This window comes from Aquila chrysaetos, chromosome 1 (genome assembly GCF_900496995.4).
Source record: "Aquila chrysaetos chrysaetos chromosome 1, bAquChr1.4, whole genome shotgun sequence".
Taxonomy (NCBI): Eukaryota; Metazoa; Chordata; class Aves; order Accipitriformes; family Accipitridae; genus Aquila; species Aquila chrysaetos.
Genome location: NC_044004.1, coordinates 84,036,295 through 84,058,223, shown reverse-complemented (window position 1 = coordinate 84,058,223; position 21,929 = coordinate 84,036,295). Strand labels below are relative to the sequence as shown.

The 21,929-nt window shown below is 39.3% G+C and overlaps 2 protein-coding genes across 6 annotated transcripts in view; both read right to left on the bottom strand.

Annotated features, from left to right (window-relative positions):
- LOC115340160 (alpha-fetoprotein-like) overlaps positions 1-6,996 on the bottom strand; it is a 32,803-nt gene extending 25,807 nt beyond the window's left edge. The window contains exons 1-2 of one of the 4 annotated variants that reach the window (XM_030011271.2): positions 6,941-6,996; positions 796-854 (exon numbers count right to left, since the gene is read on the bottom strand). The gene's annotated coding sequence lies outside the window, so the exon portion shown is untranslated. Of the gene's footprint in view, positions 1-393; positions 1,617-6,940 lie in introns of those variants that run through there. The other 3 variants (XM_041126518.1, XM_041126530.1, XM_041126524.1) reach the window with 3 other exon arrangements.
- Positions 6,997-8,870: 1,874 nt separating this feature from the next.
- LOC115340181 (albumin-like) lies at positions 8,871-21,647 on the bottom strand. Of its 2 annotated transcripts, none has more exons than XM_030011337.2 (15): positions 21,485-21,647; positions 19,925-19,985; positions 18,970-19,102; positions 18,054-18,268; positions 17,210-17,342; positions 16,057-16,154; positions 14,865-14,994; positions 13,731-13,945; positions 13,049-13,181; positions 12,117-12,214; positions 11,820-11,958; positions 11,060-11,283; positions 10,397-10,529; positions 9,302-9,358; positions 8,871-9,066 (listed from the first exon to the last, which is right to left on the bottom strand). In XM_030011337.2, the coding sequence occupies exons 1-14, from the start codon at positions 21,567-21,569 to the stop codon at positions 9,308-9,310; spliced, it is 1,848 nt and encodes a 615-aa protein (XP_029867197.1). In that variant the 5' UTR covers positions 21,570-21,647; the 3' UTR covers positions 8,871-9,066; positions 9,302-9,307. The 2 variants fall into 2 exon arrangements, with proteins under 2 accessions (XP_029867197.1, XP_040979752.1); XM_041123818.1 differs by having other exon boundaries at positions 8,871-9,061.
- Positions 21,648-21,929: the final 282 nt, after the last annotated feature.

The following is a 21,929-nucleotide window of genomic DNA, read 5'->3' as shown; positions in this document are numbered from 1 at the left end:
CAGCCTGTCCATATCACTTTCTTAAATGGTGTTTGGACACTTAGTCTGTTGTGAAGCCTGTCTCTCCAGACTTCTTCAGAATATCGCAATTGTACTCATGAATCCTGCTTAATTCCTTGATTCCATAGCTGAACAAGCTACGATAACGAGCATGTTATCTACTAAAATGAGCATGTTTCATGAATGGAGAGACAACCCCCTGAAAACTTATTTCCTTATGCAAGTCTGATGTTATTGGGATACAGAGAGTTTTGATTTTTTTTTTTTTTTTTTTTTTTTTAAGCATTGCAACAGGGGAAAAAAAATGCACTTAATGTTGAAAAAATTCAACAAACAGAAGTGTGCTTAACAAAACCAAAATACAATTTTTTTGGATGGAGAAAACTCTAATACGTTTAGATTCAATCAAATGCTGGGACTAGGCTGTTTGCAGCAGTTTTCACCTGCACTCTCGTAGCTGATAACCAGAACAAGGGTAGGAGCAGAAAGAAAAGCAGAGCTTCTTGCAACAATGGATGTAACTGTAACAAAAAGAAAATTTAAAAGCAGTTGTAATGCTACAGAAAGCTTCTAAGAAGCAATTTTACTAAGAAAATAAACAAGATCTACTTTTGCATCTGCTGATGGCCAAAATCAGTCATGAAAGTCACCATATGCCTCCTTGCATTTTCAGACCCAAATGGTTATCAACAGCCCATATTTAAAAACACATATATATACATGTACATAGAAATATGATGATAGCCAAAGATTTCAAGAGTTTTACAGTGGAGAAATCCTCACTCCCATACTTACCATTTTTCTCTTCTTTGTGCTTTCTTAAATTCAAGGCTTTTTGAGAGTTGTCATTTTTCCTGGGAAAATAGAGAGGAAAGGAAGGTAGAGAAATTGAGAATTAAACTTAGGAAAATACAGGTGTTTATACTAGAATACTGAAAACTGAAAATATAGAAGAAGGTTTCTGAAGAGAAGTATTTTTCTTACAATATTGTTTAAAATAAAAATTATCTGATTTGACAGTGGTGGGTGAAAGACTCCAGTATTTGAAATGTGTGTGCAGCTCTTTCTAGGCATATACCAATATTTCTTCAAACTGTTCTATACTACCATACTAAAAAGTATGTATCCAGTACAAAATAAGCAGTTTCCTTACTATTCCAGGAATGACACTTTGTTGTCCTAATATTCCTTGAACAGCATACTGGGCTCTAGGCTCTGGTGTGGTTGAAGGAAATATTCATTGGGAGTTCTGAAAGTTAGGAAATGCTGATTTATTTCAGGGTCAGCTTTGGGACAGCAGTCAGCTGCTGCACAGGCTCTGTGAAGTTTTCCTGACAGATCTTATCCAACGGTGAGCTACAAGAACAAGTAAAGAGAGGGAAGAACATCAGAATGATGGGACTATACAGAAGTCTTGTATATGATTCTATCAATTCAGATTCCTGTAAAATACGTGTGTGTGTCTGTATAAACCCACAACTTGTTTAACTCTGGGGACGGATTCTCTGTGATGGTTACTCGTCAGTCTCGGTTGGCTGGAAATATAACCTTAAGATTAATTTCCTGCAGGTGGTTTAAAACACTCTGGTGTCACCTCATTGTGACCACTCCAGTGTGCAAGATGGATAACTCTATTCACTTGTTGAGCTATGCTTTTTGTAACAGCACTCCTGGAGATACTGATAAAATGTGACCGTGGCCCTGAACGAGAAGTACTTTGTCAAACAGAGGCATATTTCAGACTCCCAGAGACTCTGACTTCTGCATTCTAAGACTTCGACAACTATCTGTAGGGACTGGGCTGAGAGCACAGCTGGCTACAAGAAGCTAAGTAAAGTCATTGCAACTACAATTTCTAATGGGCTTCAATGCTTTTGTGCTTAATTGTATGCATAGCCCTAAGGAAATGTCCAGCAGTGTGACTTGTTCATTCAAATGGTCCCAGAAATCTGTGTCCTTCCAGGTTTATTCCCTTCACTGGTGAGTTATTTTAATGTTGGTTTGGTTTTTTTTCCTATCCAAAGCTTTATGTTGACTACAAATACTTCAGATGAGGACTCCTTCTTGTGTGCTTCCTACTTTTTGAATCCAAGAAGCTTCTAGGTGCTTTATGCTCTTAATTGTTTATGATAACTGATAATAAAATATTTTTCTGCCTCAGCATGGCTGGTGATACATTTTTTGATGGTTCTTTTTGCATTCCCTTCATTACTAACATCTACTGGTTAGGATTAATATTCTCGGGAAAGGCAACGTGTCCTGCCCCAGAGGGGTTATCTGCCAAGGCCCTACCATGCATGTGATAGCAGGCTGTGCTGCAAGGATGTGCAAGGTGGCACTGCTTCCAGATTCAAGCAAGCTTTAGGTATTTCTGACTGAGCTGGATATTTTCTATGCTGTGGAAAAGCAGAAGCATCTGTCAAAGGGAAAAATATTACTGAAATGAGAAATGTTAAACTGATGGTTCACTTATACTGGTTTAAAACTTCTTCCCTGTAAATTTCTGAACTGCTGGACAAAATAACATATAGATTCCAGGAAGCAAAGGAAGAAACCGTGAGGCTTTGTGCTGCAGATACTGTGGGGAGATGTGTGCATTCGCTCCTTTTGGGAATAAATTAGGCACTGGGTTACAGTTTACAAAAATGCTAGTTTTCCACCAACTCTTGATGGGAATAGTACCACTACCTTCACCTGGTATAGACCAAACTGGTCTTAAGTATGTTATGAAATGTCAGCCTTTGACTGCCTGGTCCTAAGGCATTCACACTTATTAGCTCTACATCCTTAAAGGCTTTTCCAGGTCCCCTGAGCTCTCTAGTGACAGAATATCTGTGTGTTTGACTGGGAAAGCTCAAGCCCACCCTCAAAATGTTTATACGGTTACAGGAAATAACTGGTGCAGGTCAGCAAGGACTATGTACAAGTATTTGTTTTGGTTGGCTTTGTTATGGTTTGTTGGGTTTTTTTCCACACACGCCACCACCACCACCTACACACACATGTGCTATTTTAGCCAATAGTCTCAAATAAAATCAGGTATCCAGAGGTTATTTGGAAAACACTGGTAGGCTTTCCATTTTGGAGATCCTGAAAGAAAGAACTATTAGACTGCATTCTGGTTACATTTGATACAAATCACCACCATAAGGCTTCTGTAAGAGATAGGATTAGTTGGAAGTTTTCAATTTGTTCCACTTGAAATGCATATGTTTAAAAAAGGCAGGTCTTTGCATACAGCAATGTGTATCTATATGTAAATTTGAAGCCCTTTATCTAGCATTCATTGAAAAATTTTCAGTATTTAGAAAGCAATTACTAGAACTTGTAAGATAATGAGGATTCCCATATGCTGAAAAATGACATTTAAAATGATGTTATTTGGGTGTTTTGTTGATTTCTGTAAACTTTTTTTTTTTACTTAAAACCACATTTTTGTCTAGAAGTAGTGAATGTTTCATTGAAAATAAAGATTCTTACTTTTCACTGAATTTTTTTTCTTTTTTCAAAATGTGAAATCAGAATCTTTAAAGAAGTACAGTTTCCTCCTGTTTGGGGACACCCCCCCCTTCACCCCCCCCAATCAATAATGTTTAATTTGTCATAGTTAGCATATTGTATGTATTCGAGTAGCCCGAAAATAAGGGTGTTTCACTTCATGTTCATTATGAAATTAAGTGAAATCAATTCCAACCAGTTATTGACACAGTTGCAAAGCTTATAAGGACATCGTAAGAGGGAAAGCAATTCATCTAGAATGTTCTTACCTGCATTTCAGGCATATCTTTTCTGATTTTTGCATGTAGCAAAACTGGAGCAAATAAAGGAAATAAACAGTATCTGCTTTATTATTGTGGAGTATTTGCAGGTGTAGACCATGCAGGGGAGCTTGGAAACAAACAAGATTGAAGGCAATGAAATCATTTGTATGCTGTTAACAAGCACTGTCTGTAAACAATTAACCATACAAATGTAAATCGCTGTAAATTTCCACGGAGACTTGGAGAGGGCTCCCAGGCTGAACCCACCCTTGCTAAGGGAGCATGACAAAATATTAGGTTTGTGATTTAGAGGGGGTGGTTTTGAAAAGGTGTTGTAATTTTAGATTTTTGCTTTGCCCAGCTACATAAGAAATTGTGCAAATTAAGAACTGGGTTACAAGACGTTCATGTAAAATATAAACTAGGTTTAATCTTACAGTTGTGCTCTCTTCTGTCCATCCTTTTTGGGGGTGTCAGCAGTGAAGACAGTATTTGTGGAATACTGTTCTGTATTAGCGATTAATGGCTGAGGCAGAGCTGAGAACTGCCATCACAATTCCCTCAGGACTGTAAATCCTTAGAAAGTTAATTTAGAATTTCAGTTGTTTTACATGAGCTGAGGTACATTTTCCTTAGCATGTTCCTGGTGCTTTACAGGCTTCCACTGAAAGAATTGAAGTGGAGGTTCGTTTTTGTTCATGGGGAAGCCCAGAACAGACGGACTGCACTTGTGGATCTGGTTCAGTACTTGCAGCTGTTTGAATTTGGCAGATTCATGTGAGCCACTGCTGCAACAAAAGCAAAATACCATGTATTTTAATTATGATACCCCTGGTGTATAGTAGTTTTATGTTAGTTGAAATGCAATTGACTACTGCTAGTATGCAGAAAAGTCACATTCAGTCTTTGGACAAAGGCAGTAATGAATCGCGAATTGGAAACCACCAAAAATGAAGTCATTTGGACAGCATCGACTACGAAAGTATGCTTACTCATAATTAACACAAAAAGCATATCCCCTGCTGGGCAGCAAGGCAAGTGATACTCTTAGTATGAGGTAACAGACAACAGCCCCAGGCAGTCAAGTAGGTTGTAAAGATTTATATTAAGAAAACATACACCCAAATGTACTGGTGGACTGCCTTGTACATTTTAAATACTTTGCACATCGTCGATCTGAGGCAGTCAAAAAGGTTTCACGATGCCAATCTGAGAGCTGAAAAGGGCTAAGCACTGCGCTAGCCAAAAGGAATTTTTCAGAAAGCCAGGAATATGCTCTGGTCTGAAGCCACTGCTCGTTACCAAGGGCTGGACATGCTCTACTGTATTTTTGCTAAGGCTGAGTGCCGTGAGATCGGCGTAGTAAGCTGGTACAGAGTGCTGGAAGAACGTTCTTGCCACCCGCTCATTTTTCTATTTGTGTTGTCATGAACTGGATATAAATGGTTCCAAATGTTCACGTGGAAGCTGAAGCACGCATTAAAGGAATTCCCATACATGAAGGCCATATCTAGCAGCCTTTTTCCAAGAGACACTCCAGAGTCATGATGCTATGCCTAGCTCCCAAGTATCAGCAACGAATGCAGAGCAGCTGGAGCCTAAGGGTCATGACATTTCTCCAACCTCAGAGGGACCGTGAGAAATCAAGAAGTAACACAGAAATGCCATGACCAAGAGATCCAACTTAGCCCAGTGACCTGGAGATGACAAAACCTTTTAGGGATGTGTCTAAAAAGACCACTACCAATACTCACTGTTTTAAAGGATACAGGAAACTGTGCTTACAGCCAGGACAACTGTCACTTTATGATTCAGAGTGTGGTAGAGGTATGGAAAGGAGAAGGAGGTTGAATAATTCAGGGATGAAGAAAGTAAGGAGCTTGGGGCAGATGGGAGGGGAGTCTGATGGATGCAGGTGATGTGTGGTCAGCTGAAGGAATTAAAGACTGAAGGAGAAGGTAGAAGGAAACTGATGTAGCCCTTTACTCTTTCACACTAGAAGCAGTACAATAAAGAGCTTGCCTTCTAATCACCTCAGAGAAAAGTAGCACTTCTAACTTCTGATCTGGCTGTTACTTTGAAAACATTGGAATCTGCAGGTAGAACTTCTTTGCCCAGCAATAGTAAGTTTTGCATTTGTTAAGAATTAACGATTTTGTGTGTGTTTGTTTCTCTGTGTTAGTATAGAAAATTTACATACAGCAAATAAGCTAATTTAGAGTTGAGTCTGAGGAGATTTCTATCATTAGTGTTAATGGGTGGTGCCGTTAAAACTGTGCTTCTTCCAAAGGATGGGTGTGTGGCTCCCATTGGGCTTTCTCCGAAGATCGGAAAACTTGATTTACAGGAATAGTTTTTGTGAATATTAGAAGTTCAGTGGTCGTGGCTTTACTAAGCTTTATAGAGGATATGTGAGAAAGAGATATGGGCAAACAAAAAAATGAAAATGGAGAAAGTAAAAATTAGCCTGCATATTACTGAGGGGTAAAAGTAGATCACAAACTACAACTACATATCCATTCATTATGCTGTGCTGCAGAGGAAAGAGAAGGCAAATGGCGCATATAAACAGGAGCAGACTACGAGGTGTGTAGTTGTTCATATTATTCAGTACCACGAAGGTCTCGCTGTTTTAGATCTTTATCTATTACCACAGCATCATGTTTCTTCCTGGGACACCGTCTCCCAGGGAAGGAGTTTCTATTTTTATCTAGCCAGAGACTGTAAATGTCAGCCTCTCCAGGGCACATCACATACCAGCAGAACTGCCAAGTGAATTGTCACAGTACAGGAAACGGATGCTTACACCAGTGCTCTGGCTGATTGGGCATGCTGTTGCAAACTCAGTTGTTTGCAGGCAAGGAGAGGGGCCTACAAAAAACTGGTGTCTGCCTTAAAATTGATGTGCTGGTTTTTGTATTGTTTTCCCCCTTGAATACTCAGGAATACTTATGTAGTTTTCAGTGAGTTCTAAGGACTAGAAGTTGCAATAGAAGGATTATAAAACCTAAAAGACTCTTGAAAATACCTAAGAAAAGCTGCTGCATGAAAACAAGTCACAGGTGTGTGAATAGTTATCATAACAGCTGGCCTTTCTGAAATTCGAACCCATCATTCAGGTTTGGTAGTATTTAACAAATTTAAATATGTTCCAGGTAATTAGGGCGAGATTTCCCTACCTCTTTAGGCGACGCTTCAGTGGTTAAAGAATACTTTTGTACAAGTGCAGTCTTAGCTATAGCTGCAGGTGTGCTTATTCCTTTTCCTTCTGAACTCAGACTCTACAAGGAAAAAAAGAAAGTCACCTCATTACAAAGCAACCCAGGTGGACAAAAACGTATCAGTCGTGGAAAACCACGGCCCAAAAGAGAGCCCCAGGAATATGAGGAAGATTGTTCAGCATGGGAGCAAAAGCTCTTAAGAAGTAATTTTCAAAACCACATCAACACTGAGACTTAAGATACTTCTTTAAGTGCTGCAGCTTGGCTGCAGCGCTCTATCTTTATGCAAACTGAAAGACACCGTGACATGCAAGAGTGAAATAGGTGGGTTCCTATGAATTGTAGAAATGGGGGTGGGGTGGAGGGAAATCAATTCTTTTCATGTATTTTTGGTATATTGATATTTGACTCGACTCTACTCTCTTGACACATTACTCTTTTCAACATTGATAAATGCAGCCCGGAAATCATTTCTGTATTAATTCTGTATCTGTCTGGAGCCAGCAAAATTACAAACGCATTACTTATAAACACAGTTTCAATTTCTAAATCTTAATGGAATACTTAATCTGCTTTGTATTGGAGTTATTCAACGTGCAGTTAAAAAGCCATACCAGATGTGACAGGAAGCTAACCAGCACATGTAAGAATCGTGATGTGTTGTGGCATGGCGATCAGGTGGAAATCTAATGAGAAATCCACGCTTCCCAATAGATTTGTGGGGCTACTGTCGATGTCTGTGCCTCAAAATTTTCACCGACCCTCTTCCTCCAACAAGCTGAACTTGTCCTAATTAACTACAGCTACACTGTCCTAGAGCAGGTTAGTTTTAGCTGCAGTGAATAACTGTCAGCTTTCTGGATGGTGGATTAGATGGTGGGAATGGTCTTTATAATGACTGTTTGTGCTCCCTTAAACTAAGGGAAAAGGTGCTTAACTGCATCTGACAAATGATTGTTGCTCAAAATCACAAAACTTTACATATTGAATGAGATGTTTGTGAATGCCTTGGGGTCACATAAACTCTTCTAAACCAATACATAACTATGACTTACGGCGATTGAATATTTAAACCTTTCAATCATAACAAGACTGATGAGTCTTCATTTAAAATTTTCAACCCAATGTGTCTGAATGTTTCATTCAGAGTATACTTCTATGATTCTGCCGAAGACTGCCAGTTCATGAACTAGAGGCACAAAGAGTGTCAAGGCCAAGGAAACTGCCCTTACGAAATGCCTTATTATGCAAGGGCTCTTCTAATGATGCAAAGGTTATGGAAGGGTCCTTGTTAAAGTGTAGAAGATTGGGGGGTTTCTGTTCGTGGACCAAAACTAAATATGTACTAGAAAATCACGCTGCTTTAGTGGCAGAGAACAGAAAAATTTGTCTCTTAGGAGCTTCCTGCGAGGAAGGTCATGATTTAGGTGGTGGGCTTTTCAGAAGACATCTCTAAAGTCAAAAGCTGTTTTAAAAACAACTGAAGACAATAAAAGAAGTATCTAAAAGCAGATCTGTTTGCAGCTCTTTGGAAGTGAAGAGGTACTTGATTTGTGGCTGATGCAAAGATCTTTTTTTTTTCTTTTTATAAGAGCTCACTGCTAGTCCTCTTATTTAGACTGAACGGTTCCTTTGAACATTCTCTTAATCTGTAATTATAATTGCTGAACTAAAGTGTAAAATGAACCTGTAATTGAATCAGAGTATGAAAGTCTAGCTAAATGTCTTACCACCTTTAATATTCTTTCATATCTACTTTCCAAGAGCAAGAAACAGAAAAAAACCCAATGGACTCCCTGGCCGTATATTCTACTTATTGCAACCATTTTGTGTAGGGAGCGCTGCAGAACTTTGCCTTATGGTAGTCACCAGCAGACAAGGACAGATGCAGATTTATAAAGCTTTTATTTATTATTCATTTCTTTCAAGGTAATAGAATTGAAAAGTTTCTGGAAACGCATGTGGTTTGGCAAAACACTTAAGATTTATGAAATACTCATTCAATACCAAATGAAAAAAGGTAATGGGCAGGAGAAGTTACACAGAAGTATTTTTCTTCATGTTTTTCCCACTGGCAACCTAGACTGGAGAAACAAAAAGGATTATTTTGTAAAATGGTAGCACACAAGCAGTACTTCAACTTTCTGTATGCTATGTAATGGCAGATGGTGAACCACCCATTACAAAAAGCAAATGCCAGGTGGTTAAAGGGAAGCTAGATGCTTTTTGGAGTTGAAGGAGTTAAATGGGTGGAAGGGTGGGCAGAGAGGGGTAGACAGACAGATGACCCGATATATATGTATTGTTGCTGTTACCTACCACGTGTTAAACACCAATTCCTAATGTGGCTCTGCTCTGGACTATTAGGTTTGCACCCTAGAAAAAGGAATACAAACAGTTGTGAGAGAGAAACCAAGGGAGCAAAGTATGTAGCGCTTGAGCAGGAACTTTTGTAAGCTTAAACTTGTGTCTCCATTACGGTTTGGAGGATAATTCTAATGGTACGTCCTAAGCTTAGAATTCGTGCGCTCCTGTATGGTGGGTATTTTTCAATTTTGCAAAGGTAGAAAACGAACTTTTAGAGTGAATTAGAGAAAAATAATTCTTCCCTAAGTCTTCCTAATGCATCTACTTATGTAATGCTTTGGTTATAAATAAAAAAGGATTCAATCAATAACCAGTTTAAGATATTAGTAATACAGTTCTATGCTTCAAATGATAATGAGGTTGCTGTTGGAAACTGTCATTTATACTTCCTGTAAATGCTTTGCGCTTGCTCAGCAATACGGCTGCAGATGAACTTCTGTGGTTATTTCAGAGACAAGTGAATGCTGAATGAATGAATGTACTTGTGGTTGATGAGTTTTTGAAAAAAATGGAATGATTGTTCATAGGACATAATCAGCTTGACTCCCCCTGCCAATATATGTATATTTGCTAGGCACCTCTCACAATTGATCCAGATGCACTTTGTACTGGTAATCCTTCAGAGTTCTGCAAGAATCTGTAGCACAAAAGGAAGTTTATGTATGCTAGAGATATAGTTTAAATTCTACATATATTTATTTTTCAACTATGGCTTGTAGATATGCAACTCTTCCAGACAAGGCCCTGAAGAACCTTATCTAATCTAGACTTTAGCTGTGCTTTGAGCAAATGACTGGACTACATTACCTCCAGACAACCTTTCCACGTGAAATTGTTCAATGACTATAATCTGTGACTATAATCTGTACAGTCAAGATATATGTTATGCTCTGCAGGCAAATTTATTATAAGGGCACATGGACAAGTAACCATAGCAGTGTGCAGAACCACTTTTGTAGTGCACGGTTTCCTAGTGAGTTTCCACTTTCCTGTACATGGTTTTTTTTGTTTGTTTGTTTTTTTTTCTTAAAAAGTGATAGGAAATACCTCTTCCCCAAAGCATGTCTCAATATCCGATTGCTTGCAGCACTTGTCTACCATGGCAGTGAAACCATCAGCAATTGTCTTGATTTGTTCTTCTGTCATCTGGGGCTTGCGTTTAATGAGGTTGACAAGCAATCTGAAAACAAAGCCACAATACACAGTTAACGCTACCTGTTGTAATTTGGTTTCCCAATTAAAAATATGCCATTCCATGCAGGTACAGCTCATTTATGAGGTTTTTTTTTTTCTTGTCATGCCTAGAGGAGTCTGTGCCTATTTGTGACCCTAAACCCCCAGTCCACCACAACCATCCATTCACTTTTTGTTATCCCAGTTACAGGTGGGAAAATAACTCATTGAAATGATCTGTATGTTGTCTCAGTTAAGCGCATCTTAAGACTTGCACTGGCAGTGGACTTACATGAAACTCGTCAGCGAAGACACTGATTTTATTTGAAGAAAATACCCTATTTTGCCTCTTCCAAACTACATGATGTTATGCACTGACAAGCTCAGTACAAACACATAGTTCGTCTGTTTTTTTCTCTGTCGCTAGTGAAGTCCCAGTCAGATGACAAAACGGAGTTTGTAGCTTCCTTCTGCCCTCCATCCCCGCAAAGTGTTACACTTCAGAAGTTTTTCTACAACGTATTTCTTTTAGCTTACTTCATATGCCCTAAATCCCGTTCAGCAGGAGAAGCAGTGCACAATTTTTCATCAAAGCTGAACATCTCGGGGTCAAATGGTGGAGGCACATATTTGGTATCTACTCCCATGGCAGTGAAACATGGTCTCCTGTAAGCGTAGGAGTCACTGCAGCAATGTGAAACATTGTCATTTACAGGTGTAGTCTCCTGTCTCCTGCACATATCCTGAATCACAACGCTCAGCTGAAAAGAGAAGGAAAGGACAAACATGAGTTACACCACCTACAGTAACAGAAGAAATCTGTGATGTTTGTGTCACAATAGCATAGCTGGAAGTGGAAGCTGTCATCTAAACACCTGATCGGAAATGGCATGGTCTTAAAATTTCAAATAAAGACATATTCCTGAAGTTGAGCATTTCTTAATCTGCAAACAGTCTGTCCATTGGGCTACAATCAATAAGTAAGTACTTTTTTTTTTTTTTTTTCTTAAGAGACTGTTCAGCTTTTCCAAATGCAAGCTGCCACAGACCCAGTCGACTTACTTGTGCTTTCTGAGGGAGAGCAAAGTTGAGCTAAAATTTTCACAAGCTACCATCAGACAACTATTTAGGTTCTCACATCCATTAAAAATGAACAGGCTTCAAATTCTGTTAAGTAGATGCTTAGCTTGGGGTTTATGAAAAATCATTGTGAGTTTACTATCTCACCAGAATTCAACATTTTTAAAAACAGAAGAAAACTCCACAAGGAGTAGAGAGAATAAACAAATGTACTCACATATCCCTCAGAACAAGGCAGGCGTCTGTCTTCAGGAAGCTGGCAGCACTTTGTACCAACGTCTGTCATTTTCTTTCCAATTTCAAGCAAGGTATCAGTTGATACCTGAGGCATTTTCTTAGTGTAGCGGATCAGAAGTCTGAAAAAGTCGTATCAGAATGACTGTTTGCTCACATTTGAGGAATGCTCTACTGAGTCAGACGACTAAAGTCAAAATAGAAGTGAAGACCAAATAATTTGCCCAAAGCAGCCAGCATCATGGTTTACACTAGAGAATATTTATCAGAAAGTACTTACGCTTTAAGAAAGTCTGCCTCGCCATGGGTAGTGAGAAGCTCACAGTTGGTCTTTACAACATCCTGAGTTTCTTTGATATGTTTGTTCAAATCCTCTTGCTGCAATCAAGTATAAGTTTATTAGTAACGTTGGAGGAGGACATCTCGGTAACAGTCCTACACATATACCTTTTGACATCTTCTAAATATTAGTAGCTACAAGATACCCATTTTGCAAGGCCGATCACTTCCGTATAGCCTGGATGGCGTAGGAAGGACTTGATTCTCACGTGAGTCTTAAGTTCTAACAGAAATTTTGTTAAAAAGGCACCAAGATTTTTGAAATTTAATTTAAATTAATTACCCATTGGACTTACTTTCTAGACAATAGGGGTTTTTTGTTTGTTTGTTTAAATTGGGCGAATATTTTTCAACTATAGGATTATCAACCACGAGGGGAACATCCTCTTTCTATCCCTTGGCCAAAGCTGTCAGTGACTCAACTTGTGCTGTGACTTGTGTGCGATTCAGTTTAAGATTAGGTGACCTAAGTTTAGGCATCTCTACGTGAGCTGGCCAGGCAGATTCCCATCATAATCCATGAGCAGCCCTACTCACTATAGGCAGTGGAGCCTGTAGCTAACCAGCTACAAATTATCTTCTTCTGGATAAGGAGAATCACTTCTGAGAGACAGAGGCATCAGGCAGTTGAGTGAGAGTAGTCTGAAATTTCATAAGGTGACCAATTAAGTTACTCTGTGATGTCAGAAAACTCTGTACCCTTGCCAAGGGCCCTGCACTGCTTCATCTCCCATCAGAACACTGACTTCCCGTGGGATTAGTCTCTCCGAATGCTTTCTGTCTGCTCTTCCATAGGACCTTCTCAACCTAATTGTTTCACAAAAGGTACCGATCAAGCATTCTAGTTATCCGCAAAAAAAGCTTTGCACCTACAGCATTTCCGTAGCATTCAGCAGGATTGTCTGTCTTGCAGCACTTCTCCAGGAGTGTTTCGTATCCCCTAGTAATTCTCAGAATCAGCTGCGTGGATAACTCGGGGTGTCTTCGTGAGTAATCATAAATAAACCTGAAAGACACACAAGCTGACAGAATTAGACCTCCCGAATAACATGCTGCTTTCTTCGTGCACAACACAGTAATTGACAATGACAGTTCCTTGGATAAGATCAAGTGAGGTGGACAATGAGCTTGGAATGCTGTTTGCTTGTTTTAGTAGAATTTTTTGGTCATTCTCTTTTCTGCCAACAGGGCATATGTGAGAGGAACAAAATAGTTCCCTAGGACAGAATAGTTCTTAAGCAGAAAATGTAAGTAAGTGGGCCTGCACAAAACCCTCAAATAAAAGAAAAGCACTGATAAATTCAGCTGTGATAGGTAGGACAGTGCTGAACAGAAACAGTCACAAAGCATGAATGAGAAACGAGGGGTTCAACTAAGGTTGAAGCTACATTAGCTATATTGGACTTCCATGTGGTCATCTCTTTTCTCCATATGCACTTGAAACACCCAAGAGGACAGTTTTTCCAGCGGTGCAGAAGGCCAGAGTCCAGGAAAGAGAGAGGATTGTTTGCAGGAACTCTCAAATGGAAGCACACGTGCTGCTGGCACTACTTACTCTGACAAGAATGCATCATGGTCTGCCTCAAAGCTTTTACACACTTCCTTATTTTGTATGTATTTTTCAACCAGTGAAGGAAGATCTTCAGGTTTGTCATCAAAATCTGCTTCGATAACGCACTGGCTTCGTTCCACAATTGGCTTCTGACAGCAGTCTTTGATTTTACTTGAGAAAACCTCTTGTTTAGAGCACATATAGGTTATAAGCTCTGCCTGTAAAATTAAAACATACTATCAATCAGACAAGCTATGAAATAATAATTTAAAGACAGATTAATTTGTCTCCTCTCTCTTTTCCAGACTTTTCCCTTTTCACTCAGGTCACCTATTTACTTAGCACTTTCCTAAAGAAATGCTGTCTCCATACAAAGAGAGGGACGGGCACGTCCTGTGCGTGTTGAGCACGATGTTCACAGGCACGGGGGAGAATGTGGTTCCCTCCCTGATCTCAGAAACTTTGAGAAAACAAACTCTGGAAAGCCAAGGAAAGTCACTGAGCGGTCTGTCAGAAGGATGCCTGATTAGTTTTGTCAGTCCTGTCAGGTGCCCAGCTCTGACAGAGAACAAAACATGAAAAACCCCAGAGCTTCATAAAGCCAGCACTGGACACCAGCTGGTTTAAAAAGTCTGTCTAAATTCCAGCCAGCCAGCCAATATCTAAATCATGTCACTATTGCACAGTTTTGCTTATCCTCCCATGCAAGCTGTTCTCTAGAGTTCATTGGCACTACAGGAAAGCTGGATTAATGGCAGTGTGCACAACAGGACAGCAAAAAAATTGTGGCCTTTTTGTCTCTGCTTTCTTTTGCTTTGTTTATGATTGATTTGAAGTGAGTAAATACCATCAAACAATCTCCCTGATAAATGTTTTGATTTCAACAAAACACACGTGCTATACTGTAAGTAACAGCTCCTCGCCCTCATGATCGTAAAGGGCTCGATCTGGAAACTGGTCCAAAACCTAGTTCCAGTGGCGGTCAGCTGAGCTGGCCATGAGTTTTTCAGTGGCTGAGGAACCTTCCAGAAGTGTTGACTCTAAGTTCCCTGGACGGTGAATGAATAGATGCACAAATTATTGTCTTCCTAAACATTTTTCAAGTATGTAAACATTTTTGAAAAGGATTTAGCTTACCCTGTCATCCATGCACTCTACCATGTCCCCTTCACAGCACTCTTTGTAAATACCCTTAATACGTTGTAGAATTTTAATAATTTCTGAGAATGGAGCCTTGGGATATTTCTGGCCCAGGAGAGCAAGTTTACTAGGTGGAAAAGAAGAAAAATACACTTGTTTTAAAGCTGGGTATGGAACAGAAACCTTGCAAATCCCTAACATTTATGATGCCGTAGATCAGCATTGTTTCAAGTAAATACTCATTCATTCTTCTCATTTAATTTCTGGTGGCTAAGAAAAAAGAGCATTGACACCTGCACCAGTAACCCAGTGCTCCTTTAAAAGAGACAGAAACAACTAACTTCGTGATTCTTCTGTTCTGAGCTGTCCATGTAAGAGTCACACCCTAGAATTCCCCATTGCTCTTGAGTAACTGTAAAGCATCTCTAGATTACTTAGCATGGACGTATGTAGCCCTACTTAAACCTTTAAATCAAAGCTGACTATGTCTAATAAGGTGATCCTAGTCAATGTTAATGTATTAGACTAGCCACAGAATGAAAGCAGTTCTCTGTGCTTAGGCAGGTGACCCACTTATTAATTGCAAAAGTCTTTCTTAATCTTAAAAAGGCACTTTAGACAACAACTGTGACTCTGCCCAATTTGACTCTTTGACCGCTTTCAGGTTCAAACTAGCAACTTACTTTGCTGATTACCAATGTGCCTATCGCTAAAAGCTGTAGGCATAGGAACGTGTCACAGCTTTGGCAAAAAAGTAGATTAGACACACTGGAATCTCTGGTTCTGAGTGACACTCCATCAGTTAACTCCGTGTCTCCTGGATTTGTTTCAGAGACGGTTTCATTTCTTTGTAACTCTCATGGCTGATCTTTTTACTAGTACTTACTATCAGCCTGAAATACACAGGTTCCCCTTTGTGTCCAGTCTTTATGCAGAAACCTGATCAGAATTAAATTCTACATTTAAATAAATAGGCTAAGAAATCGCCGTCAGCCTAGTGTTGAAAGACTGACCCACTGATCTCTATTCTGTTGGACGATGGTCCTCAGCCAAAAGTATGCTAGGAAGTACCATGAGTTTTCAAATGCAGCATATAGAAGTGAATTATATATGCTGATGTTTTCCTCTTGAGTAGATTCAGGTTTAGGTTAACAAGCCTACTTTTTGTAAAAAACTGACTGGAACTTACTCTGCTTGGAAAGTTCTCTCGCCAAACTTCTGGAGGATTCCACAAGAATACTGCTGCATCACACTTATTTTCTTGGCTTTTGCTTTTATGGCAGCTGCCTATAGTAACAGGATGCACATTGTCACATTAAACTGATTACATTTAATGGACTGAGAAAAAAAGCACATCTGAAAACCCCACTTCAGAAACATAGCAGGTTCTGGTCCAGTTGGCTCTGATGAAAAGCCAAGCCAACTGAGAATTCTTTAGGCAGTCCTAACCAGTTTGCGATCAGCATTTAACTTCTAGTCTATACACTATATCTTATGGCACAGTGCAATTCTTCTACAGACATGCTGCTGTTCACCAAATACTTCAACTTCATTGAAACCCTGTGGCTTCCAAGGAGCGTAAGTTGTCTTTCAAAGCACCGCAGTGATTATGCAGAAGTCACTGGGACTGAGTTTCAGACAAAGGGAAAGTTTGGCTCATGCCATTCTCAAGGTTAACATGAAATTTTGGCTACAGTTCTCTAAACACCAAAGCTATGTGGAAGTCACCTGCTATTGATTCACAGTGCTAACACATGATTAATCCTGACCCTTCTCTGCAAGTTCTTCACACAAAGGTTTGCACGAACAGGAAGATTCTACCCGTTCTCACTCTTCCTCCTCCATTTGCTTGGGCAATGAATAGGGGAAGAATAGGAGAGACCTCTCATTCGCCTACATGTCGGATGTGGCGATGGCATGTTAGGCTGCCAAGTGAGATCTGTCTTTCCCTAGTGCCTCTTCGGTAGCGTGCCTTCTCGCTACAGTTTACCACAGATGAAAAATCCCAAGTGCTACACGTTATTTGGATTCAGCACATCTGTGCAATACTCCTAGCTGCCTGATAATGTGTTAGCAAAGGGACAAAAAGACAAGCTTAATTATCTGCAGTTTGATTCTTTTGTTTTTTCACTTAAAAAAATCAAAATATGAATTTTTCGACCATCTTAGTTTCTATGAAGCCATATACAAATGTTTACTGAAAACCACCACGGGAAAGCGCGATTTTGGAATTATAAACCGTAATTTAACATTAGCCTCTTAAAATCACTTCTGACTTTAAAGAGAATTTCTGCTAAAATCAGACAGCTACCTTTTCATCCATACTGAAAAATTTTATATACCTTTTCATCTAAGCAAGCATTGACATCAGTCTCTTTGCAACAGCTTTGAAGCGCGTGTTCATAATCGGCAGCCAGGCTGAGGATCGTTGGGGCGTACAAGAAGGGGTTTCTTCTTGCAACAGCATAGATGAAACTATAAGGAAAAGGAAAACGTAAGTTACATATTCCAATGACAACAACAAATGGCCTTACATCTCCTACAGCTTCTATAACTTTTATTTCTGGTTTAGAAATGTAATCTACCTTCCTAAGATAATACCCGCTAATGGTAAATGCTCGGCTAAATCTCACTGTTGCCAAAGCAGGACTCAGTAACAATGACAGAAGGATGAACTCTTTACATTGTCAGCTACTTAGTTTGTTGTACATATGCTTTTTTAAAATGCATTGTCAAATACTTGAAAATGCTGATTTTGAGTGTGAAAAATGCCATTTCACCAAGTTTCTATTGCCAATTTTTACTCTTTTTACTGTTCTCTTTCTTCATCCTTTCTAATTACAATGGGGGTAATGGGAAGCTGGAGCAAGTAAATTATTAAATCAATATTGGAAAGACTGGTTTTTCAGGGTTTTTTGGAAAAAAAAAGAAGTCCCCCAAGATTTATAAAATGTGATCCCTTAAAGCCCATTTTTTAGTGGAAAAACCTGCTCTAGCATGGAATAAATAAGTGATCAGAGCTTTGGATATTTAATGATTGAGCAACTGTTTTATACATGCAGATATGAGGTTCAGTACTTGCAGCTTTTTCAAATATCCTGCATGTCCACACACTCTGTATAGCTTGGGGATCCCTCTTCTGCACGACTAAATACTTAAACAGTACAAAATGGCCATTTTTCTTACTGTCCCAGTAATGACACCCGGTTGTCCTGGTACTCCGTGCATATCACATCAGAAGCTGGTCTTTGGTATGGCTGAACAAAGTCTGGTTGCTGAACTTTAAATGACAGGAAACAGTCATTTCTTTCAGGATCAGCTTTACTACAGCAGTCAGCCATTGCACCATATGAGTCGCGGAGCTTATCTACTTGGCAGATTTCATCCAGGAAAATAGAGGGCTGTAAGGGAGATGCTGAGGGTCAGAATTATTGTTTATAGACAGTATAATGTACATTCTATTTATCTGTAAAAGAAAACCGAGATTGAAAAGTAAATACGTTTTTACTGGATAAGATTTAGACCATAGATCAGAATAATCCATTGTTTTCAACACAATTTCATAAAGTTTTATGTGGTCCGGTATCAAAACTGTTACAATGCTTTATTGAAAAAAAATTAATTTTAATTATAATTTAAAATACTCTGTGCAAGACAGCGATCTCCTTCTACTTATAATCTGACTAAACTGAATTTTCAGATGAATTGAAGCAGGATTTGATATTCTACTTGATGATCAGCTTGGGAAACCTTTAGGGAGAACTAATGTAGTCACGTCATTTCGTCTGAATGTTAGAGCTCGCAAGAACACAAGCGTGTAACTTTCTGAAGGGCCGGGCTGAACCTGCTAGACATCCAGGGAGCTTATGTACCTGCAAAATTCTTCTGTTACCTGATCTTAGAGGAGTTTTTTTTAAATTTCTTAAACTAAGTACCTTAAATTAGTACACAACACAAGTTCTTTGTTTCACCACTAAAATCTGAGCATTGGCTGATGACAACAGCAACACCTGAAAGGATCAGGTGTAAATCCTCAATGAGGATGATTCTGGTAGCTGCATGGAATGAGGAGAAACACAATACCAAAGGATTCACTGCCTACCAGTGATTTTGTGCACTCTGGAGCATCCTCATTGGCCACACACTTCTGTGCCAGATCAACAACATCCTTCACCAGCTTAGACAGTCCATCATAAGAACATCTCTGGAGATACTGGGCAAATGTGATCATGGTACTGAAACACAAAGCACATTTTGGAGTATGGAGATAAGAAACATAACAGTCAATATTTTCGAAGGTGCTCCTGGATCCAAAATTGTTTGTTCAAATGACATGCACAAGTTCTTAAACAGAGTACCATGAAGAGCATAGTACAGATCCCATATCCTTCCTCTTCTCACCTCCTTTCTGAAAAATGTTTTTAAACTTACTTCCCAAGAACAAAAGTCTTGAATAATAGATTAGAAACAAAACAGAAAAGACTGTGATTTGAGTCTTCTGCCACTTTTACCAGCATATCTGTAAATGCCATAAACCGAGCTGGTTTTTGCCATTGTTACAAATTATGATCTTCAGGCTGCCTTCTTTCAGAAGTAGTTACGCTCCTGCCAGGGCCCTCTGCCATTCCCAAAACAGGAATTCCCCAAATCATTGAATGGTCTCAGAAAACCTGTTGCAGGTTTGTGTTTTGAGGTTGGTGGTTTAGTTGGGGTTTTTTTGGTAATGTCTCAATCCAGCACAACTCCCCTCCACCCTAAAGTTATCAAAATGGTATTACTCATGCCTATTTTCTTTTCGTATAAGAAACACGGGTTTTCTCATAAGGTTTGCAGGGAGTTCTTTTCCCAGAGAGCAAGAAAGTCATTGTGACTTTTGCAGGCCTTGAAATATTTGTAGGCTTTGTACACTAACAGTAAGATAGCTAACTCAATGCCATACTTCAGTGAGACATAAGCACTCTTCACTAGCTCATACAGTGTGGTTTAGTTTCCCTTTTTTGTCCAGTATCAACAGAGACAGAAAACAATCAGAAAATGTAAGCTGAACATTGACTTACACTGCCTTAAATGTCTCTTCCTTCAAATCATTGTAGCGATGGGCAATCTCACTCTTGTGCTCTAGGAAGAAAAACAAAGAGAACAATGATGCTCTCTCTCACATTGGCTGTGCTAGACCCCTTAAAGAATACATTCTGGGCCCCTTGGGCCAGATTTTCAGAAGTGTTCAGCATTCACCCAGCTCTTATACTTAAGGGAGTAATATAATTATTTTGAAACACACCAAGTTAATGCTGAGCACTTGTAAAATCCCACCTTTGAGTACACCATCCTGGGTAATCTGTACTGCTTTTCCGGGAACTTCAATCTAAAGCTTTCTTCAGGCCACCTTGAACTCTCTGTTGTCTCAGAAGACCTTTCTTGTCCGTTTGTCTGCAGATACCTAACTCTTATCCGTGCTCCTCTTTCTGAAGCAACCCAAGCATGTGATTTTTAGGATTCTAATACAATATTTACCTCTGTAAGCACATACTTAATTCAAATATTCAAAATGACTGCTGTAGCCTACTATTAAGGGTTAGCAAACATGTCCTTTGCATAACAACAACTTTATTGTGTCTACACTACAAATAAAGGAATGCAGCAAGCATTAGTAGAATTTTCTCTTTTTGAACACAAAATTAACTCGGCAGATGAGTATTCTTGTTCCACCCAGTACATAGCACCTGTGCTCTTCATGAGCTTTGCTTGGTCCTGATGGCAGCAAATACAGGTTGCAGTTATACCTCGCTCTTGGCGAGAAGACTTCTACAAGATCTTCCCCAGAGATACTGAGGTGTGTGGCCACACTACTGAATGAGCTAGAATGGGGCAGTTGTTTTGTTCTAGAAATACCATTCACCAGCATTTAGAAAACATGAAGAGTAATTGCCTTACCTAATGGAATACACCTGCTTTGATAATAAGGGTTGCAGTGCAGAAAATCGTAATTTAAAGATTTTTTGCTGTTGTTCACTGGCACTTCCAGCCAGCTCTGGAAAACTCAGTTTTGTTAAATTTGGGTATTTTCATGTTTCAAACAAAATTCAAAAGTATCAGTGGAAAAATTTCTGGGACTGCCTGCAGAAATATTTGTTTGACCAAGGTCTAAAGTGTTATAATACAGGGAGAAATGACACAATGAGGAGTTTTCGGCTAGCTTTCTTATAGCCCAGACTGAGATGCAGATTTTCGGATTTCTGGCCTACTTGTGTGAAAACCGTTGCCTTTAATTGGTGACGAGCTTGCTTATGAACTAGCATTCAAATGACAGCACTTCCAAAAGCACAGCGCATCCGCCTTCTCCATGCTGGAAAGCAAACAGATTCTGAATAATCAACATCTGTTCATGCACTACACTGATGTTGCAAAGGGACGCCACCCAACTTGCTCGCCCAGTTAAGTTGTCCTGAGTGTTCTGCCCATCTCCTCACGATTTCTTCATTTAGTTTCTTTTCAAGCCAATCAAATTTTTCTGTTCTCTTTGGATCAGGCTTGCAAGAACTGTTTGTGAAATTGCATTAAAGACATTAAATTGATATAACAAAGACTGCAAAGACAACTAATTAGTCCTTTCTTACCTGTGTCTCGAGCAACTCTTTGCAGATTCCTGGAGCTGGCAGAATTTAAGAGGAAAATAAATGAAATTAACGTTACCCACTTCATGGCTGCAAATTATGATGTGGGCTAAATTGTTCAGAAATGCTAGGAAGATTGAAGGGAAAGCATTTGCTTATATAGCCTTTACTAGCTGTGTCTGTAAAATATTAACCACAGAGCTGGCATTTGTAGATTTCCATTTGGTCTGAAGAAGATTACAAAACTTGGACTGTCCTTGCCAAAAATGAATTTGATATTATTTGTTTATTATGTGTTACTCTGGGCCTTTTTGTCCTGAAAAGGTTGAACCTTCCAGCACCCGAATAGATAAAGTTTTGCGTAAATTTCCTTATCAAATGACAAACAAGGAGTTCAAGGCATCAGACAAAAAAGTCATCAAGTCTAATCCTATAGCTATGCTTTTTT

Bases quoted from the DNA above. Each gene is read 5' to 3' on its own strand.
- LOC115340181 (XM_030011337.2), bottom strand. From the start codon at position 21,569: ATGAAGTGGGTAACGTTAATTTCATTTATTTTCCTCTTAAATTCTGCC. The intron at 19,103-19,924 runs GTAAGTCAATGT...TTTGTGTTTCAG, and splicing joins GAAGAGACATTTAAGGCAGT to TACCATGATCACATTTGCCC. The intron at 11,959-12,116 runs GTAAGTACTTTC...CGACTTTTTCAG, and splicing joins GAGGCAGACTTTCTTAAAGC to ACTTCTGATCCGCTACACTA.